This window comes from Temnothorax americanus, unplaced genomic scaffold (assembly GCF_048541705.1).
Source record: "Temnothorax americanus isolate GAGA-0224 unplaced genomic scaffold, ASM4854170v1 Scaffold17, whole genome shotgun sequence".
NCBI classification, from domain to species: Eukaryota; Metazoa; Arthropoda; class Insecta; order Hymenoptera; family Formicidae; genus Temnothorax; species Temnothorax americanus.
Window position 1 is genome coordinate 116,682 of NW_027509307.1, and position 19,484 is coordinate 136,165.

The 19,484-nt window shown below is 32.3% G+C and overlaps 3 protein-coding genes across 5 annotated transcripts; 1 reads left to right on the forward strand and 2 right to left on the reverse strand.

The window, feature by feature from the left end:
- Positions 1-81: 81 nt before the first annotated feature.
- Positions 82-1,791, reverse strand: LOC143895844 (RWD domain-containing protein 1). Its single transcript, XM_077403257.1, has 4 exons — positions 1,595-1,791; positions 888-1,237; positions 624-810; positions 82-529 (listed from the first exon to the last, which is right to left on the reverse strand). Exons 1-4 carry the CDS (start codon positions 1,662-1,664, stop codon positions 417-419), a joined length of 720 nt encoding a protein of 239 aa, XP_077259383.1. The 5' UTR covers positions 1,665-1,791; the 3' UTR covers positions 82-416.
- A 144-nt stretch (positions 1,792-1,935) lies between these two features.
- On the forward strand, positions 1,936-10,563 carry LOC143895837 (uncharacterized). Of its 2 annotated transcripts, XM_077403214.1 has the most exons (12): positions 1,936-2,248; positions 2,418-3,231; positions 3,318-3,596; positions 3,708-5,124; positions 5,297-5,900; positions 6,121-6,964; positions 7,370-7,612; positions 8,190-8,408; positions 8,686-8,868; positions 8,996-9,213; positions 9,402-9,557; positions 9,717-10,563. In XM_077403214.1, exons 2-12 carry the CDS (start codon positions 2,640-2,642, stop codon positions 9,921-9,923), a joined length of 4,962 nt encoding a protein of 1,653 aa, XP_077259340.1. In that variant the 5' UTR covers positions 1,936-2,248; positions 2,418-2,639; the 3' UTR covers positions 9,924-10,563. The 2 variants fall into 2 exon arrangements, with proteins under 2 accessions (XP_077259340.1, XP_077259341.1); XM_077403215.1 differs by lacking the exons at positions 8,686-8,868; positions 8,996-9,213; positions 9,402-9,557; positions 9,717-10,563 and having other exon boundaries at positions 1,936-3,231; positions 7,902-8,408.
- Positions 10,564-10,596: 33 nt separating this feature from the next.
- Positions 10,597-17,161, reverse strand: LOC143895847 (transmembrane protein 230). 2 transcript variants are annotated; one of them, XM_077403260.1, is made up of 4 exons: positions 16,990-17,161; positions 11,626-11,738; positions 11,321-11,443; positions 10,597-11,178 (listed from the first exon to the last, which is right to left on the reverse strand). In XM_077403260.1, exons 1-4 carry the CDS (start codon positions 17,015-17,017, stop codon positions 11,041-11,043), a joined length of 402 nt encoding a protein of 133 aa, XP_077259386.1. In that variant the 5' UTR covers positions 17,018-17,161; the 3' UTR covers positions 10,597-11,040. The 2 variants fall into 2 exon arrangements, with proteins under 2 accessions (XP_077259386.1, XP_077259387.1); XM_077403261.1 differs by lacking the exon at positions 16,990-17,161 and adding an exon at positions 12,979-13,138.
- Positions 17,162-19,484: the final 2,323 nt, after the last annotated feature.

The window sequence follows — 19,484 nt, forward strand, 5'->3', positions numbered from 1 at the left end:
AGATATATATTTATCTTGTACCCCTTTTTCTATATATATTTTGTGATAAATACCAAGATAAAAGGGAAAGACTAATATTAATACGAGATATAGGTTTCTTTAATATAATCAAAGCTTACGAACATAATTTATATATACATAAGTATAAAAATTATCTCATTCCTTAAATATTCCGTTTTGTGAATTGTCTTCCAATAAAGCATCGGTTGAAGAAATATCGTATTTTCTGTTTCAACCATGCCGATTCGTTCATCACTGCCACTCTTCGCTAAATACAGTATCCAGCTTGGCAAGAGAAATTCTAGTACTTAAAATATATACTTTACTCATTCTTCCTTTTTCTTTAGAAATAATTTAGTAAATTCCTGTTCAATTAGTTCTACGTATCACTTTGGTGGCTACTGAATCAAATTTGTTTAGGCACTATCATCCGAGATATTTGGATCATAGTCTGGGTCGTCTTCGTCGTCATCTAAATCTAGATCATCCAGATTTTGGAACAGACTCTCATCTACTTTTACAGCATCGCCTACGTGATTAAAATTACATAACATGTAATATCCAGCATCTTTCAACATAAAAGTCAGATTTAAAGTAATCGGGAAACAAAAAATATAAGTTACCGTCGTCTAAGAATTTAAGATCCGACTGATCCAACGTCTTGTCGGTCATAAATAATTCCCGGCCCGTTAACTTTTTGCCCTCGCGATCTGCCAATTCTCTCCGTTTTGTGTAGCCCATTTCTTCATCAAACTTCTCTTTCCAGCTTAGGAAAGATTCCACGGTTACGCGAGTTCCCTCGAATCGTTTCTACATATAAAAGCAAAAGGAACATTATTACAATTGCCATCTATGCAGATCTATATCTGTAATATAAAAACCCTTACCCTTTCCGCCTCTTCTTCCTCTTTCTGCTTTTTCGCCGCAGTCTGTTCTCTCCTCAGTTTTATTCTGTCCCATTGTACATTGAGCCATTCTTGAGCTGCGCTGACCAACGTAAAGACCATTACCATTCCAAGATTCTCGCTCATCTGTTCCGCCAGATGTGCCTTCAATTTCTCGTCGTCGCCATCCTCGAGATTTTCCTGCTCCGTGATCGATATGAGCAGCGGCTCATCCGGATATTTGGACGTATACGTAAATTCCAATCGACAGCCGAGACCATTGACAGTCTCTGGTTCATATTCCTCCGTCTTGATCGCTATGGCAAATGTGTAAAACGGCTCGGTCGCTAAAACTGTACAACATACACACGCGTATTAGGGCCCGAGCAGAACGATTGACTTACAATTTTAGGATAATGCTTCATGCTTTGAGTCTGTCCTTGGTAACGCACAATACTGTCTTTTGCGTCAAGTTTTAAACGTGCGTAGGAAATGTCAACGTTTGTAAGACTTGAGACACAAGTATTGCTAAAGACGAAGATTTAAAGCATAAAATATTGTCTTAAATTTGCAAACAGCCATTTTGCTCGGGCCCTAACTCGTGACAAACAGTAATTCATTATCGAAAGCTCAGTATTATCACTAGGCTACGCATCTCGTCCGCCTCGCTCCGACATGCATCGGTTACAGGTTGGATTCGCGATACGTACTCTCCAATTCCCCGCAATAAATCGACTCCAAGGCCTCGATCTCGTTGCGCTGCTCATCCTTGTAGTCCATGCTCGACGTGAATAATTACAAATTACAATTTCTAATAGCTCGGCTAAAATATGCGATCCGCAACTTTTAACGAGCAACACAGCATCATAGTCGTGGCGGCCGCGTGCCGCGTGCGACGACAACGGGTCACCGATGGTCGATATTGCAGAAACCGTACCCTGCCTACGTTTACTCCTACCGCCTACGTAGTACGCGTGAATTGGCGGCGCCGACGTCGCTGGATATATATCGATACAAATGCTTGCGATTCTCGAAGCGAGTAACTTGAATATTTTCGCGGCGAACCGGCGTGGCGGCGGGACTTCATTGCGAATTGGTCCGCGACCGATTAACGTAAAGCTCGTGCACCTTTATCAGCCAGCAGCCTCTGGAAGACCGTCTCTGGGCCGAGAAATACACGCACGTCGTCGCACGTGATGTGCGTATACGCACGTTTCTGGATGCGGATAAACAGATGTAAGAGTAATAATCGTGTCGATGTACTTGATTGAGGTGTGTGAAGAACTGCACAACGAGGAGGATTAACGTGGATTGTCGATTATCGTGGAGAGAGAGAGAGAGAGGAGAGAGGAGAGAGGATAAAAGTGGGTCTAATGGCCTTTTAATCTGATATTTCCCCCCGATGTGTCTCTTTCTTGTCGGGCCACCGTGTATTTTTTCGCACAACGTCCGTGTCCCCGTGTGAATTGTTGATGTGTAAAATCCCCCATGCATCTTGCCTCGTTTATTGAATGCTGGATATATTTCCATTAGGTTGATTTATACTGTATCCGCGATGCTCACCACGCACGATGTTCGGTTGTAACGTGAAGAATAATATGTAAACGTTTCTCGAAGATCTAGAGCGATGAAGATATGCGTTGTTCAAGTTAGACGCTTAAAGGACTTTATTACTATTGACAGTGAAGATATATTGAAAACTGGTTTTCATAAAGCATTAGCACCAACGTATGTATTAGTAGTTAATCAAACAGAATGGGAAAAAAGACAAAAGACAGGAAAAATGCACGGGCAAAAAGTAATGACAAGTTAGAAGCGTTGAAAGACCTTCCTAAGTGTATGGTTGTGTTGCATAACATTGCTGTAGATAGAGATCTAGTTCAACGTTACCAATTGCGTTTCTCTGAAAAGAAAAAAGAAGAGTTAGAACATTCGTCGCCATGTATTAATACACCTAAAAATTCTAATTGGATGTTAAAGGAAAATGTGCGGGAAGATAATACAGCGGATGAAACTACTCGTATAACAAGGAGTTGTTTGAAAAAATTAACTGAAAAGAAAAACGAAGAATGTACAAATCTTAAACTTTTAAGCGACGTGTTGTACGATCGGTGTCCTAAAGTAATTCAGCCGGGATTTGTAGCACGAAAGCAACAATTAAAACGTGATACTAGTATTAAGTCACTTTCGAGTAAAAGTAATAACGAAACATCTAGCGTATCTTCGAACACGTATTGCAGTCTCGCACAAGAGAAGATTGTGCCAGTAAATAATAAAAGTCGTAATAAGAGAAAACCAACAAAAGGGAAGAAAGATAGATCTAAAAGAAAATACGTCGATAAATCAGGTAACATATGATGAACTTATTTACGTTGTATTCTGTGTATTGCGATGTGTAAAATTTTATCTATTTTTTTTTATATATATATAAAGTAGGTACAAGTTTGGAATCAGTTAAATTCAACTCTGATGGTGATACTTATTTGGATGCAAAAACTTTAACTGTTACTGATTATAATAGCAAGATGCAAGAGATATCCAATGAAGCTCATCCGGTGGAAGCTCCACAGAAGTCGGATACAGAATGTTACTCCATCAAAAAGCATAATAATAATAATACCTTATATAAAGCTGCTATTGCTGGTGGAGCAGTTTGCAAAGTAAAATTGGAACATTATCCTTTGAACATTGGAAAGAATAAAAGCGTTAAAGGTATAATATTAATCTGCTATTAATTTTACGTTTGATAATGTTTTAGAAGCAAAAGACATCTCTAAAAATTTAGTTTAAGAAATCTATTAAAAGGACACTTTATCTTTTTAGTTGTATTATCAAATACAAATAATACGGAAGACGTAGAAAATAAATTTTCTGGAACATCTGAAGACGTTAAGACAAATTTTAAATCTAAAAACGCGAATCTTTCTGACAATGTTTTGACCACATATAATAACATAAATGGAAGCCAAGATCAGAAAGAAATCTATGCGAGAACGAGATCGAGCGATACATCTCTGACTACAGATAGTACTATGGAGGTAATAGGTGTTTCAGAAGCATTCGTTTCCAAGCCCATCTATTCAACAGCGTCCGAGACTAATGGTACTACAGTACAGTCTGAGTTTCTTACAACATGTAATAAAAAACAATGTGCAAATAAGACAAATAATAATAACAAAAAGAAACTACCAAAAATAACTGGAAATTATATTTTACCAAAAGGTACTGTAAAAATTATGAAAGTAAACATGAGCGATAAGAGCTTACAGAATAGTTTTTCTAAACAAGTTTTTCTAGAACAAGATAGATATAATACTAATAGCAATTTGAAGCAAGTTTCTTGCGTTGATAATGATAACACACTTGGATCCAAAAACATTCTCAGAGAAAATGAACATCATACATCTGAGATAAATAGATCAATGGATATGTTAGACATATCGGAGTCTACGTTAGCTCTTAATGGCATTAATTTAAGACATGAAAATATAGATAATAAGAAACTGCACGGTGTAAAAATAGATCGTAAAAATGATTCTTTGATAGAATTAAGAAATAACAATCATAATAATGTAAATGCTAATCAAAATCGAAAGCGTACAGCAAAAGATACTATACATATGAACTTTAACTCAAAAAGGAGATTAAATAGAACTACTTGGCTGCAGAATAATGCAGAATGTGCTAAATCATTAAGTCAAGAATTTGATGACTTTTCAAATAGCGATACAACGGTAACATTAGAATCAAATATAGTTGAAGAAAATAATTCCGAAGAGCAAGAAACAGAGCAAGACTTACGTGAACGTTTGAATAAAAAAAGATCAAAACCATCTCCTAAACTATCGACATCTGAAGATAAGTTAAATAATAAAAATAATGTAGAGTCTAAGCAAATAGATTTAAATAATGAAAATGATACAAGTGCTTCAACAAGTACAATGAAAAACAAGACATTTTGCAGAAGACTCTTTTTCGATGAAGAACCAGTTTTTAGTAAAACTTTGGATAAAGAGAAAGATATTCAAACGGATCTAGTTTGCAGCAATCACATGGATTATCCTAGCTCACCGAAAGAAACGCAACATATAAATCAAATTGATAAAAGTATTTCTGAAGATACTAATATACGAAAGAAATATACAACTGGCGGAAATAAAGATAAAGATGATGATGATGATGATGATGATGACGATGACGATTGCATTTCTCTGTTTGCAGAATCATTTGATACAAATCTGTAAGTATAAATTGGAAACAAATTTGACGGAATTTAATATTATATTATTAATATTTTGTAACTTTCTGAAAGGTTAATAATTTTTTTAATGGATATATTTTGCAATTTAATAATATCTATTGTATATAAGTTACAATATTCTCAATAATTAGAAATTTATTTGTTCTTACAGCTCTGAAAGTGCAATTTTAAGTGAACAAAGCAAACCAAGGAGATCTTTATATTCTAATGTACCACAAGTGATGTCATTTTTAAATGAACAAAACAAACCAAGCAAATCTTTACATTCTGCTGTACCACGTGTAACGTCTACATTTTTAAGTGAACAAAACGAACCAAGCAAATCTTTACATTCTGCTGTACCACGTGTAACGTCTACATTTTTAAGTGAACAAAACGAACCAAGCAAATCTTTACATTCTGATGTACCATATATAATGACTACTAGCAGTTTTAATAAGTATATAAAACAGAACGCAACGGAATTTAACAAAGAGTATGCAAAATTTGAAGAAGATGATACAGAAGAATGGAATAAAACTGATGAGACAAAAAGGGAATTTAACAATCAATTGAGACGGACTACAGATTGTGTACCTGAAATTAAAACTGTATCAAAAGGACCACCACTTATCCAAAATATAGAAGTGGTAAAATCTCAATGGGTGAGAAAAAATATTAAGAGCAAAATTTTTAGCCTTGTCAATGGATATTGTTATATGCTATTGAGAAGAGGTATCTGTTACAACCAAGCACACTGTAGATACATGCACGACGTAAGTACACTTATTTTATACTCTATTATTTTATTTTCTTGTACATGGAGAGGTAAAAGCCACATAGTAGTGTAAGTCAAATTTTTTAAAATATTGACTCGTGTGCATAGATGTATATAATCTATACAATATATAAATATTTGAAAAAATTTGACTTGCACTACTATGGCTTTTGTCTCTCCATATAACCATTTGTATACTAACTTGATCTCATTTTTAGCTGCAGGAACTCGTTATTAGAGTTTACTTGGAAGATCCTGGAGCGATACTAGATACGATGAAAGAGGCATTAGAGTCTGGCTATAGTTTTTTGTGCAGAATGATATATATAAAGTCATTACAAAAATTAACTATTGACCAAATTTTGACAATATACCGAATGTTTCATACGGGGGAATTATTAACACTATTTACAAAGAATTACATCACAAATAATACTATTACAGAGTTATTGAATAGACAAATGTCTTTAAAAACAATCGTAGATCGTTTGGTGGACTACGTTACGCCGATTACAAATTCAAACAATCTTACAAACATATTAATATGTATTGAAAAACACATCAAACCGAATGAATATTGGAATACCGTGAGAACTTTAATTTTGAAAGTGTCACCGGACATAATACCACAACATATTATCCAGAAGATATTAGTTGAATGCATAGTGAATGAAAAATTCACTGATATTCAAGATGTTAATGATAACTTGATAAGAAAAGTTCGTTCTACGTTACTATCAACATTGGACAAAGACGTGATAGAACGCTTTAAAAGCTTATTGGCTGGTAAAACTGCAAACAATTCTCATCCTCCTGCGGTATTAGTTCAGAATTTTAGAGAAAGCTTATCGGAACCTATTGGTTCTCAATCTTCTCATCCTCCTGTGGTATTGGTTCAGAATTTTGGAGAAAGGTTATCGGAAACTATTGCTTCTCCCGATGGAAATATGTCACAGATAGAATCTCCGAAACACAGTAGTACTTTTATAGATAAAAGTGCAAATGAAAACGAGGACCATATAGCCAAAGTGAACGAGGAAAGTTATACACTGCGACCTATCGGTAATTATTCATTTTATTGTTGGCTATGAAAGAATATGTGTATGTGCGCGCGCGCATGCATACATACATATTTTTTCTATAAAAAGTCCTTCAAACATACAACTATTTTATATATGTACACGGAAAAAATGATGTATTAACAGCATTAGCTAACAACAGTGATTGAAAATAATCTTGTTAATTTAATAACAATATTAATGGAACAAATACGTCATGCCCTTAATAAGATCTTATTGGTTTCATTAGTACCGTTATTGAATTAACAAAATTATTTTTAATGAGTCCAATGCTGGTGGTAGTACATCATTTTTTTCTGTGTATATATATTTTACATATATATATATATATATATATATATATATATATATATATGTATATATATATATATTTGTCTATTTTTTGTAGATGATTTATCCGAAGCACGATCCGCTTATAGAGAACATAAACATCTTTGGAAATTTTATGTGGATTTAGAGAGATTTAAGAAAGGACTTCTACATCAAGATTATGATTATGTTATTAATATCTTAAAAAATTATTCAGAAATGCAGGATGAAACTACGTTATTTGTTCGCTCTTGTTGTAGTATACTTCGAACAGAAGTAAAACGTTCAGAGTACCACTTAGCAAACATCATACGTCGTACAGGTAATAAATATTTTAAATAACGCACGAAATACCTGAGATATATTAAATAATATAGGTTGTATTATACTATAACATATACTATACACTGTACTATATAGTACATAATTATTTTATTAAAATGATTTTATTTCTCCTCATTGTTCATATTTCATATTGTTGATCAAGTAGTTATAATATGATGACGACCAACTTTTATATCTACAAACTTATTATTATGCATATATAGAAATACAACTTATATATATAAACTATATATAAACTAATGCATGTAATATATATTATTTTGTAGATTTTAAGTATCAAGAGTTATATATATGACAAAAGATATAATTTTATACTAACAGTTACAATATTTTTGACACATAATGACATTCTAAAATATATTTTTTATTTAATATTATGAAAAAATATATATATATTCTTTATTGGTTGAATAACTTACGGTGTATGTATCAGATATATTTTATGTATCACATGTTGTATAACGTATTATAATAAAATAAATGAAATATTAATGAATTTTAGACTACAAATTTTATTTACAATTTTACCTAATTCGTATATTTGGACTTTTCAGTCCAAATGGGTACCTTCAACATTCTGGGTAAAGTATTATTTGAAATAGGATTAGACATTTTGACCAATTTAGTGGACAAGGAGGCCTGGGGGCTTGCATTATGGTTGATTCAATCACTTCATATGTATAATTTACCATACAATGCCGAGTATTTCTTGCTAACAGCTGAAATTCACTTAGCTAACAAAGAGGTCGTAAAAGCATATGATTTACTTAAATGTGAGTTAAATTTGCAGAGATCGATTGTTTTTTCAGAAATTTTAATATACATATAAATAATAAGTGGAAAATATTGACAATAAACATAAACTTCACAATTACTCTTAATATAAAATTATTTGACATTAAATATATAATTGATTTTTAACGAATTAACGTTGTTAATTCGTTGTTAATTATAAAAAAATTGACATACGAAATATATTTCAAAAGTTATCTTTTTTTTTATCGTTATTTCTCATATTAATACATTATTTACCTGTATTAATTTTTTCAGACCAAAATATTATATGTACCAGTCGCGATAAGTGGTATGTTAAAAGTACCATTAACGATGAGCGTGTACGGAACAAAATAATGCACATCTTATTGGATTCATTTTGTAATGAATTTATTGAACATGCCGTCTTTATTTTCCAATTTTTACTTAAAGATCAATACAGTCAATATTACCCAATAGGTAAAGTAGAATTTTATATGCACATATTCTCGCGATTCATTATCATATTTATACCGTAAATTAATTCTAATTATATTATGTTCTTAATAACGTTCATAGCAATAAAATTTATCCTTTACCTTTTTAGATTTATCTTGTTACGTGGACAAATTAACAATATTATCTTTGTCAAAAAAAGACACGAATTTAATCATAGAGATGGCTAACTTAATACTTAAATATACTTTTGCGTTAAGTACAACAACGTGTCGTGCGCTAATTGCAACGTTAACTCACCTGGACGAAGGTCTAGCCAGACAGATATATAATTACGCAGAAGGCATAGGTGTCTACCCAACAATGAAGGTAAATATGTAATTAACTTTATTTACACATTAATATAATCAAAATAGAATATAACTCTAATCAACTTATGTACGATGTTTTTTCCTCTGATATATTTATAATATATTTTTGTATATACTTTTTTCCTTAACACTTGTAATTCTTAAATTATTTAATACGAATATATTTATTATACATTCGCAATATAGTTGTGGCCAGTAACACACATCATTATAAATAATGATTTGACAGAAGAAGAAATGTATCTTATATTTCTGCAATTGTTAAAAAATCTTATGATAAATTTTGGGCATGCGATTGAGTTTGCTAAACCTCAAAGTATCAAAGTATACCTTATCCTGGAGGTAAGCACTTTTTTTTATAAATAAGATTCTTACAAATTATATTTAAAACATTTTACATATCTGGCATACTAATCAGTACGACTAACAATATCCTTTCTATTTTATAATTATTTATACTATATTTTTTTCAATCACACATTTTATGTTTTTAATTTACAGATAAAATATACTGAGCAGTTGTATTGCGCGGAATTGCAGAACTATTACAATAATAAAGCTATTACGAACATAAAGACATTAATCAGAAACGTTGTGAAAACTCGATTTGATCCACCTTTAGTATTAATGCCTTGCAGGAAAGGTAGAATATGTAAATTACAAAGCAAAAGTATCATAAATTATTTAAAAACCGAACATTGTAATTAATATCATACTTCTTATTCTCGAGCAGTAGTGCATTACGAGATTAAGTAACACAACATTAATACCTACTTATTAATATCAACTAATATTAATTGTTTCAATGTTAAAAAAGAGAGAGAGAAAGTATCGAAAAATGAGATACCGTATCCTCTTAAAATCTGACATCCTTATACTGACAAAAAAAATTTATAATGCCAAGAGTGTATATTTTTACGCTATATACACATACTATGATTAGTTTGATTAAAAAGCTCAACAATGGTTTAACCAGGCTTTAACAGAGAACTTTAGACCAGACTTCAGACTTTAATAAAATTAGTAATGAAAATCGTGCGCGCAAAATGTTTAGAAAATATATTTACGATTTCCATAGATTTTATTTACAATTTTTTATTTCTGTATTATGTGACATGACATTTAAGATGTGTTGTAAAGAGAAATACTAAAGATTTGTTTATTAATTTTTATTTTTTTTATATTACAGACATTTATATTTTTGTGACTTTATCAATCGTTTTATCATGTAGCATACAAATATGTTATACCATCACAATTGTCAATTTTATATATAAATTTTTATCACACGATTATCTATTTACCTTGTATGTATAAAATTATACGTAATAAACAAATATATAAAAAAGTAAATTTAAAAAATTCTGTACACATGTGGTAATTAATTTACATACATATATATTTATCAGGTCTGAGAAAATAATACAAACATGAAAACATATTATGTAATTCCAACATTTCGTAATAAATGCTGTATTTTGATCACAATTGTTTTTATAAATATAGATGAATTTATTTTTAAATTATTTTTATCACGTTTTTGCTAACAAAACACTGCATTGTAGTGGTTTTTTTTTTTTTTTTTTTTTTTTTTTGCGTAAATGTAAAGAAGATATTTTATAAAGGAACACAGTGGTAATAGTCATAAATTGCTAAAAATGTGTTTCATTTCGCTACTTTAACTCTATACAAGATACCCCAGCACGAAATATATATTCTTTATGCAATTTAATCTACTATATGAACAAAAGATTTCTCATCATTAAATTGATTTTTTTTAAAATAGAGTCAATAAATAAGTACTTTGTGCACGTATGCATAAATCTTAATCAAACTCAGGTATATCGTCAAAAGAATAACCAGGTACTTTCTGATACGCTAGAATAGCTACCCTCATGTGATAAGCCCCAGGTATGAACATCAAGGCCCCTAAAATTATCACTGGCCACATCCGATCTGAATACTGTAACGTAAACAGAATTTTTATTTTAATAACGTGTGATATACTTGCATACATGCTCAAAATTACTACTTGAAAGACGTCACAGTACAATTACAATTTTATATAATCTTACATATCTACAACACAATAAAATAAATCTTACTTTCGAGTCGATGTGCCCACTCACAATCAGGCTTCCCATAATGAGCATAACGGTTCCTCCAACGAATAGGAGGGCTGCTAACGTAATAGCCTTCCATGGTATCTTCACTGGTGGGCTTACAAACTGAAATGAAAGAAAGTATCACTTTTTTACAGATAACACGATGCTTGTAACGAAACACAACGTTTTAAATGCAATTGATAAAGAATTAATTTGAGGTATTAAATAATAAATTCTCAAGCGCAATAACAACGCAAAGAAACTATATTTTATGATGCTGATTTGTCACATTGTTTTTTACCCACCTGTGAATCAAAGAAACCATTATCGGTTTCCGTAAGCTGTGTATAATCCACGTTGTCAAATTGTCTGTCACTCCGAACTTTTTTCCTGCACATACTCGACTTATGGATATAGTCTGAAAAACAAAATCATTCCATTATTATCTGTTGTGAATTAATACTTCCTGTTTTATGAAGCTTTTAAAACTTTAATTAGTATTCTTTAAACGCAGCTATACATTCGTGCTGAAATATAATTTATTTAATAATCCACCTGCAATAATTTCGTTCATTCATTTAATATAACCCAGTATTGTGTCGAATATAAAAAAAAAAAAAAAAATGGAAATGTAGGAAAATGTGGCTTTTCTGACAAAATTTCCATCTCCATTTGCGTATATAAACGGCTTGGTTTTTTTTGGCAATAATCGGCATATATATCAATAAACACGTTCAATGAATTAAATTAAATGACAACTTGCGCATCGAATCATCTCGCTTTGTTTAACAAATCAAAGCGTACTATTTTCGTATTCAACGCTTAATTACATTGCCCAGAGATAGAACGTCTCAAGTAAGAATTAGACAATTTTTTATTAAACTGTTTTATGTTTCAGACTATATAGCTACGAAGAAATTGCATATTCTACTGTTATCTCTTTTTTTACAGATTTATTATAGCAATAATAATATTTATATACATATAAACTAGCGAATTAAATTTATTTTTCTATCAGTAAACTGCATAGATACTAAAACTGACTTGAACGTTTTTGAAAAGCGCTTCGCAGTTGGTCTGAAAATGGTGGACGGTGAACGAAAAACTCTTTACTCGAGGGACTCTAGTTAGAAGTTAAAAGAGGACTCGAGAGCGAGAGCCCCGACGCCCCTGACCAGCGTTGACCTACGTTAATCCTATGCATGTTGAATTAATTACTCGAACGACATCTGTACGATATTAATCTCGACGGGTTAAAGTGCAGACAAGCGAAAGGCTTTTCTTTCCGTCGAGCATTTAGACATTCAACTCGGAAGTGTCGTCCACGGTATAACCGAGATGAAGCGTTGGAAAAGCGAGAACGCTAGCCTATCGAGCAAGATGCAGTTAAGTACGTATAGTCGCAAATCCAATTATGTTGATCGTGTAAACATCAGAAGACGACACGTTTCAGGAATTATATACACTGTACACAGTTAAATGTCGAGCTATTTAAAAATGAAACAAGATCAATCTTTTTATTTCCCCCTCTCTCTCTCTCTCTCTCTCTCTCTCTCTCTCTCTTTTTTCCCTTCTCTTCAGTTTTGACGTAGCGTCGCAAGTGCCGGAGATTTCTTTGCTCGTGCACGTATTGTTTTATGTTGAATAAACGTAATTACCGAATTATCTCGCGGTGCTCATGTTCATGAGTTAAAGAGGTCCTTTCGTAAACAAAACTGTACACTACGTCGTCGCCAAAAGCGTTACGTCAAACGTATAGTATCACTGTCGCGAGACAAGTAACAAAAATAACACACCTTACGCACATAAGATAAGAATTGATTCGTCGTATTGTTCGAAGATGGCGACACTTATATTTACTGTCCGCCGCTGCTATCTACGACCGCGAGTGTTAACTAATTAAAATTGGACGAGAATGTAATTTGCGAATGATTGCGAAGGGACGAAATCTCGGAAAATATGTATGAGACGGGAAATCGAACGGTGAAACAAAAGATTTATATATTTAAGACATTTAATTTCGTTAGGATTTAATTAATAGGTGCTTTTCATTCACATCGTCGAAACTCAGATAATTCTCACTTGTGACGTCCGTTCTATCCTTTTTGGCAATTGATGAATAATAAAGACAGAATGACATCACAAGTGAGAATTATCTGAGTTTTAGATGTAAATGGAAAGCAACCAATACCAAATTCATTAATCCAACAAGATTTAATTAACAATTCGGATTAGGACTAAAATTGTAAGTCGTTCTATTATATCAAATATAATTAACATGTGCCTCTGTGGCACTCGATAAATATTTTTTATATAGAAATAAGTATATGTAAAAATCTATAATTATATTAGATAGATGTACAAAATGCCTATTTTCTTTTTCTTGCATAATCTCTGTCCGTCGAGCTGTCCGTATAAATAAGAATAATTGAAAAATAATTTTAAAAACAGCTTTTGCATTGTTTTTCTTTAAAAAGTAAAATTGCGACTAAATTATATTTTATATATATGATCACGTACATGTGTAATCATATTTTATGTACGATTATTACATTTATATATAATTATAATATGGGCAATTTTTTTTCATTACTTCAAACTTCACTTTCATAAAAAACCAATGCGATAATTATATAATTATCCTTTTAATTCTTTTTATTAACAGAACAGAAATTATACTATAAGAGAGAGAGAGAGAGAGAGAGAGAGAGAGAGAGAGAGAGAGAGAGAGAGAGAGAGAGAGAGAGAGAGAGAGAGAGAGAGAGAGGAAACATCTATTATATATATATATTGAAATGAACATATCTTATATATAATTATATATAACAAAATTTATTCTCGCATTTTTTCAAGTTTTAGATCTTAAAAATATGTCCTTAAAATATTTTGGTGATACCTGTAAAATTTACAAGTGAATGGAATGTCCGAATCTCTCTTTCCGCAGAAATTGGTGATTTGTGTCGTTCCCTATTATCATTTTCCCACAAAGGCACAAAGGTAGACCCATATCTATATAAGTTTGTCCTTGCCCCAACAAGGGATTTAATCCTCTATATACTATTCCTTTATATAGGATATTCTTCCCCTAATATATTTAGATTTAATAGCAGTTTCAACGGTCAAAAAAAATATTCGAACAGTTTGTCACTAAGAAAATGAGCGAGCAGAACGCTTTCACACTTCAAGCAATGCATACGAAAATTCTTCGGGAATGGACCGTAAAAGATCACGATAACACGTACATATCTAGAAAGGCAAAGAAAACGTTTATTTCAAAGAAATCGTTGGACTGTGAGACAAAGTACAAGACGGTATAGCACATCTAGCGCTCAAAGTGTAAGTACACATTTGCAGAAAAGCTGAAAATAAAGAATGAAAATATCATTCTCGATCATATGCATGCATATCGCATAATAAATTTTTTCGTTGTATTTTCTGCTATCAATGATCCGATCTGCAAAACAGGCAAAAACAAAATTAATTTAAGGCTAGCGCTCGTGGATTGGAATAAGTATTGCAATGCTTTTGCGGATATATTCCGATAATAAATTCAGATTCATTAATAAACAAAATATTTGAAATAAATTGTTGACTTACTCTAGCGATGAGAATATTGGGTGTTAGGATAAGTAGCGTAAATTTGTTTTGCGAGATGTAGAATTTATGCAACGAATTTCTGTCGAATTCATATTATCCCAGTTTTGAACAAATTTACATTGCCTCCAAAGTAATGTATGAACTTTTCTGACCTTTTCGACAGTCGAATCGGAAATAGAGAAAAATTCACAAGTTGGGAATTTTTCCATCATCAAAATTACGTATATCCGGAAATGGAAAAAAAAAGAAGATTTTTGTCGCTGTGTTTAGAGTTACAAATCTAACAGAAAAACACAGCAACAAAATATTGGACACGATAAAATCAAGTTTGTATATAAAACACGGTCTTCTTTCTGAAGTGATTTTTAAATCCGAAGAATTTGAACGTTTTATTATGGGGCACAGCAGGACAAAAAATACTTTAGGAATCATTTCGGCAGTGTGGGGAAAAAGAAAAATACGGCATAAAATCACGACGTACATAAACGATGGCAACGATAAAAATATGCTATACATATATTAAATCACATGACGATGTGGTAGTATATAAGAAAAGGAATGCATTGGCCAGGTAGAAAACGCATGAATTTAAAAATCTTAAAAGGAGAACAAGCTGTTTAGGAGGGAAAAGTCAAGGAAAATTGATTTATGATCTAATTTAAATTTCACCAAATGATTTAATTGTAAAGAAAAGCAGCCACATTCTATTGAAGGTATAAAGACAGAAATATAGGCTATTTATAACTACATTGTCAACGAACGAAAACCACTTATTGTTCGGCGTAAATAACTGTAAGCTAGTAAAGTACCGTTAGCTCTTTACAAACATGAACTGCCTCCACACCGCAGCCTAAAATATATTGAAAGTCCATATAAAACCTATTTAATATACCTGTATGATATATAAAACCCACGAGGAACCATCTACTGGGGATGTATTGAAATGTTGTTCAAGAGTAAATACATAACGAGAGTTTCAATTTTCTGATTTGGATTTTTGCTTCTTAAAATATATCTTTTTATAACAACAGGTTAGGGTTTAGGGAAAAATTAAAAACAAAGGAGACAAAAGGGGCTAACGAACCAAGCTAGATGTATATGCTAAGAATTTGTTATAAATTTGAATAAATAATGTGACAAACGTTTCGATCTGTAATAAAGTCAATATGCTAAAACAGTCACTTACAAACTAAATCGATGATATCTTTGGGGGAATTATCAAATAATACCCCCAAAAAGATCGATCATAAAAACTTTACCGTTTACTTGAAAAAAAGATTCATTAAATATATTTTAGTCGCTCTCTCTCTCCAGATAGAAACTCTTTTAATATCATATCAAATGTTAATTTGATCAATGCATGCGGGTTTTAGATTTAATATTAGGTTTAATGTTAAGTTTAATGTTGGGTTTAATGTTTCAACAGCTCTTCAATATTTTTACAGAATTCTGTAGAATTTCTATTCCCGCATTTATTTTATGCTCTGCTTTTATCCTTGAATTTTATTTTTCCATTAGAGCCATATTATATTACAAATCTTTTTCTTGCAGTGCATAGAAGTAAATAGTTTTTGCGTCTGCATACCACGATAAAATGCACGAAATAATTTCCTTTCATTATCCTGCATCAGTAAATCGAAATTCAATATATCTGCAGTGAGGAAAAACCAGAGGTCTTATAACTATATACATCGTGTCAACGTGGCATCGTTCGCGCGATCGTTATTTCATTACGGTAAAACTCGAAAAGGAGATATGATAAATATCAACGATTAATAAAGATCCTCTTCGATGTGATTCGAAAATATATTGCACGATCGATTCGAGTGAAAATTTCTCGCGATCTCGTTCGCAAGAAGGAAAATAACCGGTCGATTGTAGATATCAATCGAATTGTTTATTAAAGTTGTTTGTTAAAGTAAGTCACGAGGAAGGTATCCAGCACACAGGAACTATTATAGTTATCACTCACTGACAGACGAACCCCGAGGTTAGAGTCGCTCGCGCGGCTCGCGTAATCGCTGATAATTAATCACGTATCGCAATCGCACGTAACGAAAAGTTACTCATACCGAATATGGATCCCCGGTAGCTCGACATAGCGATCGACGTTGCACGTGCCGTTGCTGGTTGACATAGCAAGACTTTAGGCCACCAAGACTTCCTAGCGATTTTGCTCGTCGGCCAGACGGATCGATCTGGAAGAGTGCAGGAGGCTGTGCCTTACCCTCTGCGTCGCGACGCCCGATGACAGTGCGGCACCGTGGCGAGGGTGGATCGCGCCCCGCGATGCGCAGTAAATGCCGAGCATGTTTACCTCCGCGATAAATGCCAACGAAAATCGTTGACGAAATCAAGGACGAAATAGAGCGGAATCTCATCGACGACGTTGTAAAATTGAATCGGGAGCTACCTCTGCCGCTTTTACGTTAGACTTTATTGGAGAACAGAGGACGCCTTTGGAATAAATAAATAAGATGAATATTCGTGTGAAGCAAGCACGTATTAAGCAATGTCTGATTTAGATAGGATTTTATGCGAACTGATGTCGAATTTGATAGTCTATATTTTTTGTACGTCGATCTGAGATTGTAGGTACGTGATGGCGAAGTATTAAGAAATACGATCATATATCTCGCGTAAAAGATTATTACTGACGGCATTACCGTTGAAAAATTTAAATGTCTTTTAGAATCTAAAAACTGTATCTTACTTTATTACTGTACGTTACTTTATTAAATTTCAAAATTTTTCATCGATCCAATTATTGATGTAACGACTAACTGGAAATAAAAGATTATTAATCTGATAAAGTATAGTTCTGTACGAAGAATATCATTTTTCGAAGGGAAATGTATTCAAACAATAAGATTATAATATATTTCTCATGTTAACACTTTATGTATAAAATTATTATGTGCTTTTCAATGTTTCTAAATTTATTTTTATACAATAAAACACTTCTATGACATTCTTAAGTTATCAAACTTCGAGTGTACTATTTTTAAACTTGTTAATGTATCAAGGAAAAACATTGTCTTGTACAATGGTTTTTCACATGCACTAAACACTTAATTGAAAGACAAGACGCACTATGTATAATCTACTTTTACTTTTCCCGTTTTACGCTACAATAAGTACGAGACCGGATAACGTTTTCAAGATACGTGTTTTAACCTTTCGTGATATTGCACCGTAAAACGGATTTGCTCTGGCCACATTTTGTGGGACAATTATATAGCGCGGCCTTACATAAATGTATATAAAACGCTCTTTGTCTTGAATTAGAAAGTTACGATAGTACGTCGGAGGATGGTAATTAAACGAGAAGAAGGGTGGGGCAAATGGAACAGCGAGTGCGGCAAGCATTCATGGTGTAAATCGCGTGCTATGCGCGCATACTCCAATTGAATTAAACTTAATAACATTTCAATATTATTTTGATTAGATATACGCGAAACATCGATTCTAAAAGAGCATGAATATATTGATAAAGAAATTTGTACGCGCAATCATTTGCTTGTCTTATTTGTTTTATAAACGTATTTTCTAATTCTTCTCGCGATTAACCCTCCGTCATATGGGGCTTTAAAGCTCCAAGTGTGAAATGTCTTTCTCGCATTTTTTCGTGGAGGCGGTGTTTGGCATCTTCCCTAAAGAAAGTTGACAGTAGAGAGGTCTCGCTGCCGCGGTGACGCCGCGGTTTCAGTCAATGCGTGTTTGAGCAAGGACCCATGTGGATGACGGCGTTAGTGTTTACCGATGTAAGTAAATGTTTTTTTTTTCGGTTTTTCACTATATTTCTAATAGTTTTTGCTAATTAGAGCACTTCTATCATTAGTAGAGTATTATTTACAAAATGACGGAAAAGAACGCCGAACAATACAATACTTTTTTACTTTTTATATTTATTATTTTCTTTTATATTTTTGTAATGATATTTTATATATAACTAACAATTTTTTACAATAAAAGTTTATTTCTAAGCAAAAGAAAGTTAAACTTTATTTTTCTCTGTATTTAGCATACGAATAAACCCGTCTAAAAAATGTCATCATTTTTTTTTGTTAAAATAATTATACTTTTTGGAGTCGACTCAAATTAGACTACATTCTTTTGAAAGGTCATAGTCTGAAGTACAAAACTCTACAATCATTTTTGTTAATATTTATTTGTTGCAAAGTTATAAATTTTTAAACAATATTCCATTTTTTCCATTTATATTCAAACTTCGCTTTGTATAAACAATTAAGTTTAACATTTGACTTTAAAATCTATTGGATATTGTAGTAGAGATGTTGACAACTAATTCAGAATTCTTAAGGATTTTTTGAAAGCCCAGAACATAAAAGAATATAAAAGTAGGCTGGACTTAAAAGCCCCATGTGTGAATGACGGCGTTAGCAGAAACAGATGGATGACGGAGGGTTAATAATACGGCATAATGATTTAATTTTAAAGGAATACAAGCATCACATTGAGCTACGAAATTTACAATGTAAAAAATATGGCAGAGGGTAAATGCGAAATGTTTCATTAATCGCGCGTTGAGCTTAAATATCATTTT